At 43.6% G+C, this 19,502-nt stretch overlaps 1 protein-coding gene across 6 annotated transcripts in view; it reads left to right on the top strand.

Annotated features, from left to right (window-relative positions):
- Window positions 1-19,502, top strand: part of XRRA1 (X-ray radiation resistance associated 1) — a 147,039-nt gene that overhangs the window by 10,007 nt on the left and 117,530 nt on the right. For 5 of the 6 annotated variants that reach the window (XM_033948375.1, XM_033948377.1, XM_033948376.1 and 2 more), the window contains 3 exons: window positions 3,478-3,549; window positions 9,544-9,616; window positions 9,982-10,079. In XM_033948375.1, coding sequence (XP_033804266.1) covers window positions 3,478-3,549; window positions 9,544-9,616; window positions 9,982-10,079 — 243 coding nt within the window. The remainder of the gene's footprint in view (window positions 1-3,477; window positions 3,550-9,543; window positions 9,617-9,981; window positions 10,080-19,502) is intronic. The other variant, XM_033948378.1, reaches the window with a different exon arrangement.

Below are 19,502 nucleotides of genomic sequence, written 5' to 3'. Positions count from 1 at the left end.
AATGAGGCGGACGGCCGCATTTTGGACTGTTCTAAGACGTTTGATGGTATTTTTATAGGATCCCAGGTAAATAATGTTGCAGTAGTCTAATATGCTTAATACCAGAGATTGAACGAGTAGACGGAAGGCTTGGTGATTACAATGCCAGCATCTATTAGACCTAGAGCTATCTAACTTTTATAATCGAACTGGGGTCCAAAATGCTCTTTGTAACAAAAAGAACCAAGTTTGTCTCATAGATGCGGACACTGTACATCTCATTCTCCAAGACCAAATTCGTGGCCATTGAGACGCAGAAATTTGTTGCTTAATCTCAATGCTCCAAATGTCTCTTAAGACCAATCTTTGGTTTTTTATTCTTAAATCCAGATATCAATTTATACCACTGTGCGGCTTGGTGTCCCAAAAAATCCACTTGAAAGCATAAGAACTCCAGACTATACTGATTATTGAGATTTTTCCATTCAGGGAACCCCTCCTGAATAGCCTGCTTCAGTTGCAACCATCTTAAACTTTGTGATTTATTAAGACCATATTTATGTTGCAACTGTGAAAAATCAAGCAGTTTACCATTTGAAATAACATCATCTAAAGTCCGTATAACTGCAATAATCCAATGCTTCCATTGGATTTTAAATCCGCCAATTTAAATCTCATATGTGTGTGTGTGTGTGTATATATATATATGTATGAAGGATCTTTAAAAAAAATATCACACACACATATAAAGTATGTGTGTGTGTGCATACATATGTGTATGTATATATATATATATATATATATATATATATATATATATATATATATATATATATATATATATACAGTGGTGCCTCGCATAACGGACGCCTCGCACAGCGAACGCTGCGCACAACGAACTTTATGTCTTGATCCGTACAACGAACTTCGTTTCACACAACGAAGTCGCCCGAGCTGCATCCTTCCGCGCAGGCACTGCGCTTAACTGCCCTCTCTCCGCCTGGTTCCCTCTTGCCCCCCCCGACTCCCCGACACGATCGGGGCAAGAGGGAGCTCAAGCCCTCTTGCCCCCCCGACTCCCCGACACGATCGGGGCAAGAGGGAGCTCAAGCCCTCTTGCCCCCCCGACTCCCCGACACGATCGGGGCAAAAGGGAGCTCAAGCCCTCTTGCCCCCCCCGACTCCCCGACACGATCGGGGCAAAAGGGAGCCCAAGCCCTCTTGCCCCGCCGATTCCCCAACTCCCCGACAATATCGGGCCAGGAGGGAGCCCAAGTCCTCCTGGCCACGGCGACCCCCTAACCCCCCCCTGCACTACATTACGGGCAGGAGGGATCCCAGGCCCTCCTGCCCTCGACGCAAACCCCCCCCCCCCAACGACCGCCCCCCCAAGAACCTCCGACCGCCCCCCCCAGCCGACCCGCGACCCCCCTGGCCGACCCCCACGACACCCCCAACCCCCTTCCCCGTACCTTTCTGTAGTTGGCCGGACAGACGGGAGCCAAACCCGCCTGTCCGGCAGGCAGCCATCGACGGAATGAGGCCGGATTGGCCCATCCGTCCCAAAGCTCCGCCTACTGGTGGGGCCTAAGGCGCCTGGGCCAATCAGAATAGGCCCGGGAGCCTTAGGTCCCTCCTGGGGGCAGGGCCTGAGGCACATGGTCGGGTTGGACCCATGTGCCTCAGGCCCCGCCCCCAGGGAGCGGGGGGGCAAGAGGGCTTGAGCTCCCTTTTGCCCCGATCGTGTCGGGGAGTCGGGGGGGCAAGAGGGCTTGAGCTCCCTCTTGCCCCGATCGTGTCGGGGAGTCGGGGGGGCAAGAGGGCTTGAGCTCCGTCTTGCCCCGATCGTGTCGGGGAGTCGGGGGGGGCAAGAGGGCTTGAGCTCCCTCTTGCCCCGATCGTGTCGGGGAGTCGGGGGGGCAAGAGGGCTTGAGCTCCCTCTTGCCCCGATCGTGTCGGGGGTGCCAGGGACCACACGGAGTCACCCACCGTACCACCCGATTCGGGTAAGCGCAGGTATCGGTGGGTGGCTTATTTGCGGGGGGGTGCCTTATTTTACATTTTTTTCTAAAAAGGGGGGGCTGTCTTATTTGATGGCCCTGCCTTATCATCGGGGAAACACGGTAGAAAAAAAAAAAAATGAACAGTTAAGTCCCAGTTTTTGCCGCTGAGACTCTGCCCTCTCACTGTAAAATTAGACTCTACTTAGTCTGTCTTTAAATTTAAAAAATGTGTGTTGTTTTAAAAAACAATTATGTTTTTAGATGTATCTAAATAAAAATAATAACCAAAAATTTATCTTTTTTTATGTCATCTTAGCATATTTTATGCTACAGAACGAATTATTTTTTTTAACATGTATTGTTAAGGGAAAACGCGTTTCACACAACGAACGTTTCACATAACAAACTTGCTCCTGGAACGGATTAAGTTCGTTGTGTGAGGCACCACTGTATATATATATATATATATATATATAAACACAAACACATGTATATACATATATGTGTGTGTGTGTGTATATATATATATATATATGCATTTGTGTGTATGTATGTATATATATAGAGATAGATATAGATATATGTAGATATGTATATGTAGAGTGTGGCGCAGTGGTTAAAGCTACAGCCTCAGCACCCTGAGGTTGTGGGTTCAAACCCACGCTGCTCCTTGTGACCCTGGGCAAGTCACTTAATCCCTCCATTGCTCCAGGTACATTAGATAGATTGTGAGCTCAGCGGGACAGACAGGGGAAAATGCTTGAGTACCTGAATAAATTCATGTAAACCGTTCTGAGCTCCCTTGGGAAAACGATATAGAAAAATTGAATAAATAAATGTATATATATATGTATGCCTTCCTGTGGTACAATCAAAGTGGTTTACATATTATATGCAGGTACTTGTATTTTCACTCTCCTTAATGGGCTCACAGTCTTAAGTTCTTGTATTTGAGGCAATGGAGGATCACAAGGAGCTGCAGAGGGAGCTGAGCCCAGTTCCCCAGGCGCTTGGCCCAGTGCACTAACTATTAGGCTAATCTTCCATTCCACGTTTCCTCAGGCAGAGAGAATATCCTGCCTTGAGCTTCCTACTGACTTGGCCTTTGACTCTCAACACAGCACATGGGAAGTGTGGCTTAAAAGATATACCCTTGAAAGAGGCACGTTTTATTACAGCCTTTTGAAGATGTACAGTTTTATTATCCAGAACAGTACTGAAAAGACAGGAGGTGAATTGAGAATACTGGATGGGCTGTTCAGTGCTTAACTGCCACCATATTATCGTATGTTAAGTAATCACATGAGGCTTGTGAAGAATTATCAAATGTTCAGGTTTTTTACGAGAGCATCTTACAGATAGCACTGTTTTGGCTTTTGCTCCATAATTTTGCAGCATAGTCCAGGAAGGAACAGGGATCGTTTGGGTTAAATCCCTCTTATTATTAATACTTGTGGAACAGTGAGGTTTAGCAGTATTTGGTTTTTAATTGTAGATGAAGACTACCTGTGTGAACAGTCCTTCAGACCTGTATTCTCTGGATGTGAAAGACAAAAATCTAACCTCAGTAAGTATAGCAAGCCTCCTTCCTACTATTAAACAGGAATCTAACTTTCTCCTAGCTATCAGAACATTTGTCAGTCTTAGAGGATACGCTAACCTGATCAAGACTTTTAGGCTCCGATTCATAGAAACATAGAAAATGACGGCAGAAAAGGGCCATGGGCCATCTAGTCTGCCCACACTAATGGCCCACCCCTAACTACCTCCATGAAGAGATCCCACATGCCAATCTCATCTTTTCTTAAAATCTGGCACGCTACTGGCCTCAATTACCGTATTTTCGCGGATATAACGCGCACCCGTGTAAAACGCACACACGGGTATAGCGCGCAGAAATCACGATGATATGTACAAAAACTTTTGTATACCGCGCTCATGGGTATACCGCGCATGATGCCCGACGCTCCTTTCGCCCGCCCTGACTTTCCGTGCGCTGTCCCGACTCTCCGTTCACCCCCCTGACTTTCCGTGCACTGTCCCCCCTTGAAGTCCTGTCCCCCCTTGAAGGTCTGTCCCCATCCTGAAAGCCTGATGCCCCCCCGACGTCCGATACATTCCCCCCCCCCCCGGCAGGACCACTCGCACCCCCACCCCGAAGGACCGCCGACTCCCCAACAATATCGGGCCAGGAGGGAGCCCAAACCCTCCTGGCCACGGCGACCCCCTAACCCCACCCCGCACTACATTACGGGCAGGAGGGATCCCAGGCCCTCCTGCCCTCGACGCAAACCCCCCCCCCCCAACGACCGCCCCCCCCCCAAGAACCTCCGCCTGTCCCCTAGCCGACCCGCGACCCCCCTGGCCGACCCCCACGACACCCCCACCCGCCTTCCCCGTACCTTTGTGTAGTTGGGCCAGAAGGGAGCCCAAACCCTCCTGGCCACGGCGACCCCCTAACCCCACCCCGCACTACATTACGGGCAGGAGGGATCCCAGGCCCTCGACGCAAACCCCCCCCCCCCCCCAACGACCGCCCCCCCCAAGAACCTCCGACCGCCCCCCCAGCCGACCCGCGACCCCCCTGGCCGACCCCCACGACCCCCCACCCCCCTTCCCCGTACCTTTGGTAGTTGGCCGGACAGACGGGAGCCAAACCCGCCTGTCCGGCAGGCAGCCAACGAAGGAATGAGGCCGGATTGGCCCATCCGTCCTAAAGCTCCGCCTACTGGTGGGGCCTAAGGCGCGTGGGCCAATCAGAATAGGCCCTGGAGCCTTAGGTCCCACCTGGGGGCGCGGCCTGAGGCACATGGTCGGGTTGGGCCCATGTGCCTCAGGCCGCGCCCCCAGGTGGGACCTAAGGCTCCAGGGCCTATTCTGATTGGCCCACGCGCCTTAGGCCCCACCAGTAGGCGGAGCTTTAGGACGGATGGGCCAATCCGGCCTCATTCCTTCGTTGGCTGCCTGCCGGACAGGCGGGTTTGGCTCCCGTCTGTCCGGCCAACTACCAAAGGTACGGGGAAGGGGGGTGGGGGGGTCGTGGGGGTCGGCCAGGGGGGTCGCGGGTCAGCTGGGGGGACGGTCGGAGGTTCTTGGGGGGGGCGGTCGTTGGGGGGGGTGGGGGGTTTGCGTCGAGGGCAGGAGGGCCTGGGATCCCTCCTGCCCGTAATGTAGTGCGGGGTGAGGTTAGGGGGTCGCCGTGGCCAGGAGGGTTTGGGCTCCCTTCTGGCCCGATATTGTTGGGAAGTCGGCGGTCCTTCGGGGTGGGGGTGCGAGTGGTCCTGCCGGGGGGGGGATGTATCGGACGTCGGGGAGTCGGCCGGGCAAGAGGGCTTGGGCTCCCTCTTGCTCCGATCGTGGATGCGGGTGCGGGTGGGAGCGCGTGCGAGCGGTCGTTCGGGGTGGGGGTGCGAGCGGTCCTGCTGGGGGGGTGAATCGGGCGTCGGGCGGGGTGGGAACTATGTTTAAAAACTTTTGTATACCGCGCTCAGGCATATAACGCGCGGGGGGTATGCGCGGTAGGTAAAAACGCGTATAACGCGCGCGTTATATCCGCGAAAATACGGTACCTGTTGTGGAAGATTATTCCAGCAGTCAACCACCCTTTCGGTGAAGAAATATTTTCTGGTGTCGCCATGAAATTTCCCACCCTTGATTTTCAACGGTGCCCTCTTGTTGCCGTGGGTCCTTTAAGAAAAAAGAGATCCTCTTCCACCTCGATACGGCCCATGACATATTTGAATATCTCGATCATGTCTCCCCTCTCTCTGCGTTCCTCGAGTGAGTACAGCTGCAACTTACCCAGTCGTTCCTCATACGGGAGATCCTTGAGTCCTGAGACCATCCTGGTGGCTATTCGCTGAACCGACTCAACTCTCCACACATCTTTTTGATAATGCGGCCTCCAGAATTGTACACAGTATTCCAGATGGGGTCTCACCATGGATCTGTACAACGGCATTATGACCTCGGGCTTACGGCTGACGAAATTTCTACGGATACAGCCCATGATTTGTCTAGCCCTGGATGAAGCTATCTCCACTTGATTGGCAGTCTTCATGTCTTCGCTAATAATCATCCCCAAGTCACGTTCTGTTACAGACCTTGCTAGGATCTCACCATTTAGGGTGTAAGTCCTGCATGGATTTTTGCTGCCAAGGTGCATGACCTTGCATTTTTTGGCATTGAAACTTAGTTGCCAAGTCTTTGACCAATGCTCCAGCAGGAGTAGGACCTGCGTCATACTGTCGGGCATTAAGCTTTTGCGGTTGCCTACTATGTTGCATAGTTTGGCATCATCGGCGAATAATGTAATTTTACCTCGAAGCCCCTTAGCCAAGTCTCTTACGAAGATGTTAAATAGGATCGGGCCCAAGACCGAGCCCTGTGGCACTCCGCTGATCACCTCCGTTGTATCGGAGAGGGTACCGTTTACCACTACTCTCTGAAGTCTACCTCTAAGCCAGTCCCTAACCCATGCGGTTAATGTTTCACCTAGTCCCATCGAACCCATCTTGCCCAATAACCTGCGGTGTGGGACGCTTTGCTGAAGTCCAGTACACGACGTCCAGGGACTCCCCTATATCCAGCTTTCTTGTTACCCAGTCAAAGAAGCTGATCAGATTTGATTGGCAGGACCTTCCCTTCGTAAAACCATGTTGATGGGGATCTCATAGATTCTCCTCGTTCAGGATCGTATCCAATGAGTTTGATTAGTGTTTCCATAAGTTTACTCACTATCGATGTGAGACTCACCGGTCTATAATTCTCAGCCTCCGTCCTGCATCCCTTTTTGTGGAGTGGAATGACATTAGCCATTTTCCAATCCAACGGGACTCTTCCTGTACTTAGGGAAAGATTGAAGAGCGCGGATAACGGTTCAACCAGGACGTCACTCAACTCCCTGAGCACCCTGGGGTGTAGTTTGTCCGGTCCTATAGCTTTGTTCACCTTGAGTCTTGATAGCTCCTCATAGACACTGCTGGGCGTAAACTCGAAATTTCAAAACGGGTCTTCCGAGTTTTCCCTCGTCGGCAGCTGAGGGCCGTATCCTGGCGCCTCGCAAGTGAAGACCGAGCAGAAGTATTCATTTAAAAGTTTGGCTTTGTCGGAGTCTGATTCTACATAGTTCTCATCGGGTTTCCTAAGGCGTACTATCCCATCTGTGCTTCTTTTTCTGTCACTAATATACCGGAAGAAGGATTTATTGCCCTTCTTGATGTTCTTCGCTGTTGGTCGATTCTCTGACCGATTTTTAAACAGCAATTGTTTCACTATCAAGTTTGCATGCAAATCATTTGCATGCAAACTCACCCACTCAATCGCTCAGTGAGCGATTGAGTCGGTGCAGAGTCCTGATAGTAGTGACAGGAGAAGCAGCTTCCTGTCACTACTGTCAGGGCTAATGCCGTTTTTTTTTAATAGCGCAGATATTTTGCGTGTATTGCAAACGCAAAATATCTGCCCAATAAAAAAAAATGAAACGCCCTCCCCAACGACCCACGACAAACTCCCGAACCAAAAAAAATGACGCTACCGCCACCCTATGGCAGGAGGGATGCCCACTTCCTCTTGCCACAATACACACCCGCCCGCCATCGTTGAACTATTAAATATGGCAGGAGAAATGCCCACTCCCTCCTGCCACCAGATGCCTGCCACCAACGAATGACAGGAGGGATGCCCACTCCCTCCTGCTAGTGGAAACCACCCTCCCTCGGCCAGACCACCCTCCCTCCCTTTATCTTTTAGTTGGGAGCAGGAGGAGTCCCTCCTCCTCTGCTGGGCCTCCACTGTCTGCAATGCAGGCCTTAGGCCCTGATTGGCTCAGATGCCTCAAGCCCATCCCCTTAGGCAGGCTCTTAGGTTCCCCTCATATCCGGGATACAGAGGGCAACGAGTCATCAAACAAGAATCCCAAAATCCAAAATTTAAAGAATGTATTTGATAAGGGGGGGGGATAATTTCTGATATGAAATTTATCAAAATATTAAGTTTTGTAATTGAGTTTTAAATGCTATACTTACTGTCACACTTATTGTAAGTTTTTAGAAATGAATAAAGAATTGGGGGGAAAAAAAAAGAATTCCCAAATCTTCTATACAAAGCATTCATGACTCATTAAGCAGAATACTGCACCCCCTAGGATATAACTACTCCAAATAGGGCCCTTAGATTTTTAAATAGTCACCTTCCCTTCCATTTCCCTCAGGCAACAACAAAAATTACAGGAAAATACTGATGATGAAAAGGACAGGGTTGTATGCTAATTAGTGAGTTAGTGAGATAGTGGAGGGGTGAAGGAAAGGGGTGGCATGCTGTGGGTAGACACAGTGAAAAGAGGGAAACTGAGGACTGCATAGTAAGAAAGAATTTAATTTAGATGGAGGCAGAAAATAAAGAAGGAAGACCAGAGAAGGGAAGAGAGAGAGGAGAGAGAGATGCCAGGGAATGGGGAAGGAGACAGAGATATCAGATCTGAGCGGAGGAAATGAGAAGAGAGAGATGCTAAAAACCACAAGGGGAGGGAAAGAGAGATGAAAGGAGAAAGATGCTAGACCATGAGGGAACAGAGGGAAGATGATGGATGCCAGACCAAAGGGGGGGGGGGGTCTACAGGAGAGATGGCAGGGGGAGACAGACAGTTTCTGGAAGGGGCAGACAGTGGATGGAACAGGCAGATGCTGGATTGAAGAGACAGGGCAGACGCTGGAAGGAAAAGAGTGAAAAGAAGATAAAAGCAGAAACCAGAGACAACAAAAGGTAGAAAAAAATAATTTTATTTCTATTTTGTCATTAGAATATATCAGATTTGAAATATATCCTGCTAGAGACATAACTGGGGACTGCAAAGCCCAGGCAGTGCTTCTTTAGCTTCCAGCTGGCTTAGGACTCTCTCTGACCAGGGGGCACTCCCCTAACACTATTCCTGTCATGTGTGACTGCAGTATTCTGTTAGCATGATATTTCTGTGTAGCATTCTGTAATAATTTGGCTTGTTCAGTTTTCTTGATAGTAGAGGGGATTTATGTGAAGGGGTTGGAAGACAGGGGTTTTGTTGGTCCTTGCTTTGTATATTTGTATTTATAAAATGACAATTGTACAGAATATTGTTTCTTTTTATACTTTAATAGAATACGTTCAATATAAAATCATAACTGAGGCTTGTGCGGATGGGATCAGATGGTTTGCGGGGACCGAGCTCACGGAGACGGGGCGGAAATGTGTTTTTTAAATTTCAGTCTTAGTAGTTTGCCGGTCCACAAAAGAATTCTTTTATTTCTGTCGGTCCACGGGTGTAAAAAGGTTGAAAAACACTGGGATAAATGGCATTGATTATAGGCCTGGATGATTCTTCTTTCACTAAACCTTTGTTTTCTTCCTTGCTTGCCTGCCATTCCTTAAATCCCTGCCTGCCACCCATTTTCAGCAGAATGACACTAATGTAAAGAGAGGAAATTAACAATGAGATGATGTAACATCTGAGGGGGAGGGCTACCTTACTCCTCTCTCTAGGCTTGTGATGCTTCCTTTCCTAATGAAAGTTCAATTTAAATTTTAGGCCAACGAAGAAGATTTTAAACAGTTTGATTGTGTTGTCTACATCAATGCAACAGAAAACCGGTTGACTTTGGGTAAGAGGTTATGTTGTTTATTTCAGTAGGATTTAGCAGAGTAGAGCCCTGGGCTATTAGTATTGGAATTTAAATCAATATTCAGCCAAATTCAAATAATGTATTTGGGGCTAAATTAAATTCAATACAAATATTCAATACAGCTCTAATTAAGATGTTAATATATATTCATGAATATATCATGCATTCTTTGTTTTTATTTTTAATTTTAATTTTTATTATTTTTATTTATTTTTATTTATTTTCCAATTCTTTATTCATTTTATCATCTTACAACAAGTACACAATATTACATCTTTAAAAATTTTTACACATCACTTGAATTTCTTACAAATCTCATGTCATTCTTTGTTTTTAAATTAAAGAGGTGTTTCGTACATTTTCTGCCTTGCGGGAATTGGATCTTTCAATGAATCGAATCAGAAAGATTAAGGTCAGCAAGGAAGACTTTCCGCATCTGGAAGTGAGTCCATGCTGAGTTCTGCCTCTTCTGTCCCAGTGGCAGGTTTGAAATGATTATTAGATGATCATTAATGAATGTGGCTTTGGTCGCCTTTATCTGCCATCATTTACCATGTTACTGGGAACCTGGGGTAATTTTCATGCAAATTTAAGGGAATTTTCAGCTAATCTTGAGTTCCTAAGATCTTGGCTGAAAATTCTCCTAGATTTAGAAGCCTAAGGGCCACTTTTATTAAGTTGAACTAGAGGTTTTTAGCACAAGTCAGTGCGATGCATGCTCCGACATTCATAGAGTTCCTATGAGCATTGGAGCACTTAACTCACTGGCCTGTGCTAAAAACCTTTAGCGTAGCTTGATAAAAAGGGGGTGGGGTGGGGGGGGGATATGTTAGTTAGCTAGCAGTGAAAATCAAAGCTAGGTGTGGAAGCTTTTTCCCAGCCTAACTCCACCCCTGTAGCTGCTTATTTTTAAGGCTTCTAAATATAAGTGCTTAGCCTAGTCGATTTTCAGAGTATCTAATTTATGAACCTAACTCCCACAGTGAGGCACTTAAGAGGCATTTCTTTTTTTTCAAATTCTTTATTTATTTTTCCATTTTACAAGTGAACAATATTACACATATTAAACTTTTACAATATCACTTGATATTCATTCAATTATGATTTTACATAAATAAATTTATTCCCTCCCCACCCACACTTTCCACAAGTAATTTGATTCAAAACATCATATACAAGCTGTACTCATATCTATAATAAGACCTTTAAAAGAACTTTCTACCCTCCCCCCTCCCCTTAGTATAAATGTTCTTTCATTGGAAAATAGTCTAATCATTACAATAATTTGTTAATGGCCCCCAAATTTTTTTAAAATTATTAAAATTTCCTTTTTGCATGGCAATTGACCTCTCTATTTTATAAATATGATATAACGAATTCCACCAGAATGTGTAGTTAAGCCTATTGTAATTTTTCCAATTGCTGGTAATATTTTGTATGGCGACCCCTGTCATTATCAATAAAAGTTTATTATTACTTGATGAAATTTGACTTTTTGTTCTCATTGACATACCGAACGGAATTGTATCATATGATAATGCTACATGGTTTTCTAATAAACAATTAATTTGAGACCAAATTGATTTCCAAAAGGCCACAATACAGGGACAATAAAATATTAAATGATCTAGGGTCCCTGCTTCCAGATTACAATACCAGCATCTATTAGACTTAGAGCTATCTAACTTTTGTAATCTAACAGGGGTCCAAAAAGCTCTATGTAACAAAAAGAACCAAGTTTGTCTCATAGATGCGGACACTGTACATCTCATTCTCCAAGACCAAATTCGTGGCCATTGAGACGCAGAAATTTGATGCTTAATCTCAATGCTCCAAATGTCTCTAAGACCAGTCCTTGGTTTTTTATTCATATATTCATTAATAATTCTTTATTCATTTTCAAATTTGACAACAAGTGCACAAAATAATATAATTCAACAAGTTATTACACAATAGCACTTTGATATCTACTACATAAAAATCTAATGATACATTTAACCCCCCCTACCTCCCAACCTTCATCTTATTTTCAATCAGAATATACACATATTATAGAACATATTATAACATATTATGTAAGATTGTGTTTATTCAGATATCAATTTATACCACTGTGCAGCTTGGTGTCCCAAGAAATCCACCTGAAAGCATAAAAATTCCAGACTATACTGATTATTAAGAATTTTCCATTCAGGGAACCCCTCCTGAATAGCCTGCTTCAGGTCTAATCATTTAAAGCTTTGTGATTTATTAAGACCAAATTTTTGTTGACTTAAGGGGCATTTCTATAAACAAAGCTTTAACATGTATATGGCTCCCAGTTCGCTTTAAGATCCAGTTTAAATACGCATGCATAATCTTCAAGCTTCTCTATGAAATATTTGATCCTTTTGTCCCCTTATATTGGAATACCCTTAGACTTTGTTTTAAATTCTTTATTCATTTTTACACTTTCAATAAGTGAAACCAGTAAAGAATACATTTTATACGTAAAACAACACTTAATATCCTTACATGACTTATAAAGAGTTATAACCCTCCCCCCTCCCCACATTATCCATCAAGTTATCCATCTTTGACTTTGCCATTTGAGAAGCACACAAAGATATAAGCTAGCCTTCCCTTCCTTTAAGGGAATTAAATCTGCTGGGAAGCTCAGTCGATCTTTTGTTTTCAAGTTCGTAGAGATCTGGAATGAACTTCCTGACTCCATGAGGCTTTTAGGCCAACTGCAATTATTTCGTAAATTCCTGAAAACTTTGTTGTTGTCACCATTTTTAAATGGTTTAAATTAGTTCTTCCTTCTCCTATGTGTTCTGCTATGTACTCTAGTCTTAATTACATGTGAACCGAGTCGAGCTCCACTGGGAGATGACCCGGTATATAAACCAAAGATCAGATTAGATTAGATATGTGCATTAATGTTTAGAATACAGGCATATTCTGTACATTTGTGTGCACATATGTACATAAATGCTTAAAATCTGCTTAAGAACTGTTTTGTTAATACATGCTTATTTTTTATTTTAATTTTTTGTTTATCTGAAGGTATACAAGCCTGAAGGTTATCAAGGCAGTATATAGTAGGTATTTTCTGTCTCTTGAGGGCTCACAATTTAAGTTTGCACCTGAGGTTACTGGAGGGTTAAATGATGTGCAAAATCACATGGCCTGGTTCTCAGGCTGCTGCTCTAAACAGTAGGGCACTCCATATTATATCACACATAGCACATATTTTACTGGTAAGTGTACACACGGGCAGAGTCTGGGCAGGACTCACAATGGACATAAGTGTTCATGCCTAAATTATAGGCCTGTAAAGTAGGTTAGTACCATGAGGCTGACACTAGAGGTCATAGCAGCTATTTTGTAAAAGGAGCCGCAGTAGGCAGAGTAGACATTGCTCCTGCTCTTAGGACCCCAGTGGTTTACCAAGACTGTACATGGAAGAGGGTGGGCTTGGTTGGCCTTTCTTACCTTCAGGAGTGGGAGGAAGGGGGGCGGGGGAGAAATCGGGGAATCTGCATCCCTTTTGCAGGTCCTGGTTGATATTCAGCTGTGGCCTGCATGAACCCTGGATAGTCAACGCCAGTGTCCAGACATGGCTGGGCATTGAATATCTGGTGCTAATTCTGCCTGTGGCTGGTTTAAGTGTTAAATATTGGCACTTAACTGGCCAAATGCTGACTCTGCCCACGGAAAATAGCCAGGTTTTGACATAGGTGATAACCAGACATTTTCAGCAACATTAATCAGTTAAGTGCACTGAAAATTAGCAGCGAGCCCAGAACAGGCCATTTAACCAGCCAGGAGCCATTTCTGAATGGTTAAATTGCTTTGAATATTGACACCATTTTATTACAATAATATTACACATTTCTTGCTTTTGAGAATTAGCATTCCCTTAAGCATGTCCAAACAGATGGTGGAGGTCAAAGCAAAACATGAGCTTGCCAGAGGACACAGGTGAATCATAGACAAGGGTCATGGATTTGATATATTTCCTACAATAAATCAATGTACACGTAGGAGCCAATTTTTCAAAATGATTGAGGGTGCACGACTCACCACAAACTACCAAGTCCATATAAATAAGGCCCCCCATTCTATACTTCTCTGTTCTCTACTTCCTGTTGACTTGACCTGCTTTGCCCCCTATTAATTGTACATGTAGCCCTGGCTTCTCGGACCCGCCACGCGGTATGAGGCTCCGGTCAGCTCTTTGGGTCAGGGGTTCGCCCGTCTGACATCAGGGCTCAAAAAAGTTAAACACTTGCAATGTAATGATGGTTACAGTCACTCACAGACTTACAGATCTCACGCGAACTTGGGTGCAGTCTGGGGCCAGATGAATTCGGTATGCTGGAGGATGGGCAATTCCGGAGTTTCACAGCTCGGTCCAAGGTATAAGTGAACCAAACTGGAACTTTATTGAAGTTGATTAAGGAACAGTCTATAAACTATTTACACGCACTCAGTGAAAGGCAGACACTCTGGTTCCATCAAAAGATTTCCCTCTGTCACTTCCAGTTCCCTTTAGTTTGAACTTTTTACAATTTCTTGTCAATTCCCTCCCAAATCTCTCTGTGAGTCTTCCTTGGCCTTGGGCTTTGGCGGGAGAGAGGAACAACCAAAAGCCTAGTTTATATTCCCTCCTCTTCTTTTATAACCTCTCCCATCCCTCCTGGGAAAAGTGACCTCCAGCTCCTCCCCTGGGTCTCCTCTGGCCATAGAAAATTTCAAAGACCCCCCTGAAAAATCTTCCATCACTGCTTTTACAGCAGAAGCATTTTTCGGGGGGGGGGGGGGGGGGGTGACAAACATTTCAAAATTTTTATTCTCACTTTCCTGGCAAGGATCATATTCCTACTTCCCCTTCCCAGAGCCCCAGGCATTATTCATATTGAGAACTCACAGATTAAAATACAATATTATCCAAATACATCTAGAAAGGCCCTATGAGCTGCTCCACCACCTGAATGCGCAAACCTTGGAAGCTCTGCATAGGAGCCAACTTTTTTTTTTTAAATTCTTTAATCATTTTTTTTTTTTTTTTAATTCTTTATTCATTTTAAAACTTTCATCAAGTGTACAAATATTCATAATAAACACAATTAGTCTGAGCACTTGAACATCTTATCATTATAACTTATAAGTAGAAATGTAACCCTCACCCCACCCTCCCTCAAATCCCTCTATTCATTATAAGATCATATATTTGAAACCCTCCCCCCACCCAATACTAAATGGTATATAATTAATAGAAAAATGGCATCATTTTATAATTCACAATAAGTGTACAGTAAATATCAAACAATTAGAATACAATATCACTTGAAAATCTACCATATCATACAACAAAAAGATATAACCCCCACCTCCTCCCACTTCCATATACAACAAAAAATATATCACATGAATATAATATCTTATCATTCATATATATTATTAATAGAAATTTCAAAATTATAGGAGCTGCTGCCCATGATGACAAAAGACTTCACGGTTCTAGCGATCAACAGATTAATACCGGCAGAAAAGTTTGCCGGTTAAAAAAAATATACCAGTGTTTGTCTTGTCATTTTGGTTTGTTATTTATTTTTTTTTTTAGAGAATTAAATGACACTCATTGAAGTGCTCTGTTCCCATTTTTTTTCCTGTAGGAACTAATAAAAAAGGTTCATATCACTATGAAATGACCTGCCTATTGATTGATTGATTGATTTTTTTTTTTTTAATGAAGATGCAAGGAGAGGGGGAGCTTCGACCTGTGAGGAACCCGGTCAAAGAAAAAACTGAATAGCCAGGAGGTGGAGCTCGGGAGGCAAGGTGTCAGCACATGCTCAGTAGTTTAAAAAAAAGCAAACCTCCCTCAAAACTACTGTATCTAGGCTCAGTCAGAGGACTTCACCAGCAAGTGTGCCTGCATTTCTCTTGCTTATCTCCGGAGAACGGGGCCATAACCGGGTCTAGACTCCTCTGTGCTTACCAGACCTGGAAAAAATTTGTAGGCCTTCAAGTTGAGACGCATTCTGCCACGTATTCCGCCTCGCCCACTTCGATCTGCAGAACAATTAGAGCTGCAAATTCTATCTGTGAAAGAGTTGAGGCTGACAATGTCTATTGCACAGTGCCTAGGAAATGGAACTCAGAAAAAACAAAGATTTTGTAGCTTCATCGCGCCCGTTTGATACTAAAACATCATTGCGTATAAATAAATTCAGCTATCCTATTTAATCTACCTTAAGGTCTTGGGAATAATACTGGACCAGGGCTTGACTATGTAGAACCAGGTGGACTCTTTGGTCAGAAAGGGTTTCTTTACTCTTTGGAAGCTTTGGTCTGTTAGGGTGTATTTTGATGTGCACAATTGAAGTTTTAAAAATTAATAAAGAATTTTTTGTGCACAATTGAAATTTTAAAAATGAATAAAGAATCTTAAAAAAAAAAAAAAAAGTAAAATATTTTTAAATATAGAAATGGATGTGTAGATTACAATTGAGTTCCTGTGTGGCTTATTGAGCAAAGTACTCATCGAACATTTTGATTTGCCTTCACTACTTATTTGCTTACTTGTGAATGAGTTATAGAGTAGACCATAGCCTAATTATTGTTGTTTGTGAATATACATGCCAGTATTCTGGTCATTTAAATGCATATTTGGTCTGCCTAGATGTTAGCCTAGTAAAGAAAGTGTTGCTGCATTCCTTCTATTAGCTCAATAAATCAAACACCTCATCTGCAAAACTAGTATCAGGGTTCAGAAGGTAATTGGATGGCCTATCATGAATTTATTTTGATTCCCTAATGGCATATTAGGATTCAGTAATGAAGGAGGGTGATCAATCTTTTATTGAGGATAGTTCTAAATTGAGCTCTTGTCACACGTCCTCAAATTTATGTCACACAAACCTGCTTTTGTAAATTTAACATTTCTAAGCAGTATGTGGGCAAACTTTAAGTTATTATAAGCAAATATGAAAAATGATCTTCACCAGCACACAGCGTTCTTTTTACCATCCAGTTTTTAGGCAGTACAATCTCAATCTGTTTTCGGTTTGGCGATGTGCCAAGAGAAAGGTGATACGGGATCTGTGTTTAATCTTCAGAACCTCCCTGGCTGTCACGTTCTCTTTCGAGAATTCTGAAAGGAATTTGGAAACCTAGAGGATTTGAAAATACAATTACTGTGCATATTTTTCCTCTCTTTACTTAACTTTGCTATCTTTTTTTGTAGGTAAAACTATGGCATTAGTTTTTCCGCATAGCGCGGAGGGACAGCATGCGCTAAAAACGCTAGCGCAGCTTAGTAAAAGGAGCCCTATGTGCTATGAAAGAGTGTAGTTACAAGGTGAGAGGCAGTTTACAAACTGCGTTTTTATCCGAGTTAACATTCTTGAGAGGGCTCATGGTTTATGTGGGTAAATCCCAAATATGTGATCCTGAACTACTCAGTACTGACCATCAAAATCTATCGACAATAGATTTTCTTCTTGGACTGTCAGACTTGACTCATTGGATCACAGTCACATCTTCATAGGTCCATAACATTGAAATCCCATGGTATGTTCATTCCAAATAATTAATTCCAATTATCTTATCTAAATCTTGTAATTACTCTTTCATATATGCCGCACTTTCCACTCTCCATTTTATTTATTGACAATCCAAACCGCTTCTGACATAATGTTATGTTTTGCCCAGAGAGGCTGCATCAGGGAAGCTCCTTCTGAAATGAGAAAATGTTCTTAGATAAAACTAAGAACCATCTTCATCATCCAAACTACATATACATATCCCTACTTCCCTAGCAACAGCAGCAGATGAATCCAGAGACCACTGGGATAGCTCACATCTACCAGCTGGCGGAGATAGAGAAACTGATTAACAGGTGGTCCTATTGGCTGGCACTCCTCCTGTCTCATCAGTAATCTCTATCTCCCAGCAGGAAAAGGTTGCTATTCAACTAGCTCCTGAATTCTGGCTGTGGCTGGAACTTTAATTTCTCCTGTTGAGGTTTCTCTTCAGCAAGACTACCATTCTGTTTCTCCTGTTGAGGTTTCTCTTCAGTGAGACTGCCATTCTGTTTCTCCTGTTGAGGTTTCTCTTCAGTGAGACTGCCATTCTGTTTCTCCTGTTGAGATTTTCTCTTCAGTGAGGCAGGGGTGTCCAGCTGAACGGTGCCGGCTTTAGAGGTTACACTTGGGCCCCCCCTTGTCCCTGCCTCACCCTCCCTCCATTGCTAGAGGGTCTGACTGGGTCTCAATTTTTTTCTTCTTTCCCTTCTCTGTAAAAAAAAAAAAAAAGAGACCACAGTTGCTACATTCTGCCATGCTTTTGCTGCAAACTGGCTTCAACCGGCCCTAACAACAAGCTGTGAGTATGTCTGGCTTTTACAGTTGTTTGAACTTCAGGTTCTGTTTGGGAGTCTTAGTACTGTGGGTTCGGTCATCGTACATTTAAGGCATGGATATTTTATTGTGGCTAAGTTTTATGACTAGAAATCCTTGGAGGGAGCCGGGACTTCCCGCCCTTTGCATGCACGCGCTTGGTTTCCTTGTTGGTTACAGCGCGGCAGTAGCGGTGCGATTTCTTGCTCGCACTTGTTCTCATTGTTCTCAGTGCAGCAGTAGTCCTGTTTATTCTGAGGCTCTCTTTCATCGGTGTTTGTCACGGCCATGTGCAGCTGATTGTGCAGGTGCCAGTTTATAGCAGCATGAGATGGGACATGTTTTTTCCGGCGCTGTGGGCCGTTCTTCTGGTTATTCCCTGAGTCTGATTTTATTTCTATGCAAGCCGCGGCAGGGTAAATTTTGCAGGGCTTGAATCCGACTATGTTTCTAGGAGCGTTGATGCAGCGGCCAAGTGTCAGAATCAGGCGTGCGCTTGGGTCTCCGGCGATGGCGGGAGAGCTGCGGCGTTCCAGTAGTTTATTTCCAGCTGACTTTGGTCAGGGTATGCCGAGGCTTCTCTCCTTTCCGGTTCAGACAAGTTGAATGTGTTTCACCAGCTTTGGGACAAGCTTGGGCAGCTTTATATGTCTATAGAAACATAGAAACATAGAAAGATGACGGCAGAAAAGGGCTATAGCCCATCAAGTCTGCCCACTCTACTGACCCACCCCGATAAGTCTAGATGCTAGTGATTCGTGCTATGTAGGGATCCCACGTACATGTCCCATTTACTTTTTTTTTTTTTAAATTTTTATTTATAAGTTTTCCATTCTTACAATATTTGAGTAATATAATATACAATAAAGTTTTTTAACATATTTAAAATATTATCATTAATAATACATCGTATTTAAAATATAATATGATAAAGATTATACATTAGCATATAAAATATAATTCCCATCCCCTTTTTATATAGTATATTTCCATTATTTAGTCAAATCCCACCCCATTCATATATAATTATTTATCATTGTGCTAAGAACTAATCATTAGAATATTTTGTCAATGGTTGCCAAATTTTGTTAAAATTAAGATAATTTCCCTGTTGTAACGCTATTATTTTTTCCATTTTATAAATATGACAAACAGAATTCCACCAGAACGTATAATTTAATTTGGTGTAATCTTTCCAATTTTGAGTAATTTGTTGCATGGCGACTCCTGTTAGTATTAGTAATAGCTTATTATTATTTGCTGAAATCGGACTCTTAGTTCTCATTGCAGTACCAAATAATATGGTGTCATACGAGAGTCCTACGTGATTCTCTAGTAACTTATTAATTTGGGGCCAAATTAAATTCCAAAATGCGTTTACAAAGGGACAAAAAAAGATTAAATGATCTAACGTCCCTATTTCCAATTTACAATGCCAGCATCTATTAGATCTAGTACTATCTATTTTTTGCAGG

This window comes from Geotrypetes seraphini, chromosome 6 (assembly GCF_902459505.1).
Source record: "Geotrypetes seraphini chromosome 6, aGeoSer1.1, whole genome shotgun sequence".
NCBI classification, from domain to species: domain Eukaryota; kingdom Metazoa; phylum Chordata; class Amphibia; order Gymnophiona; family Dermophiidae; genus Geotrypetes; species Geotrypetes seraphini.
The sequence above is the reverse complement of the archived record's forward strand: the minus strand, read 5'-3'. Positions and strand labels throughout refer to the sequence as shown.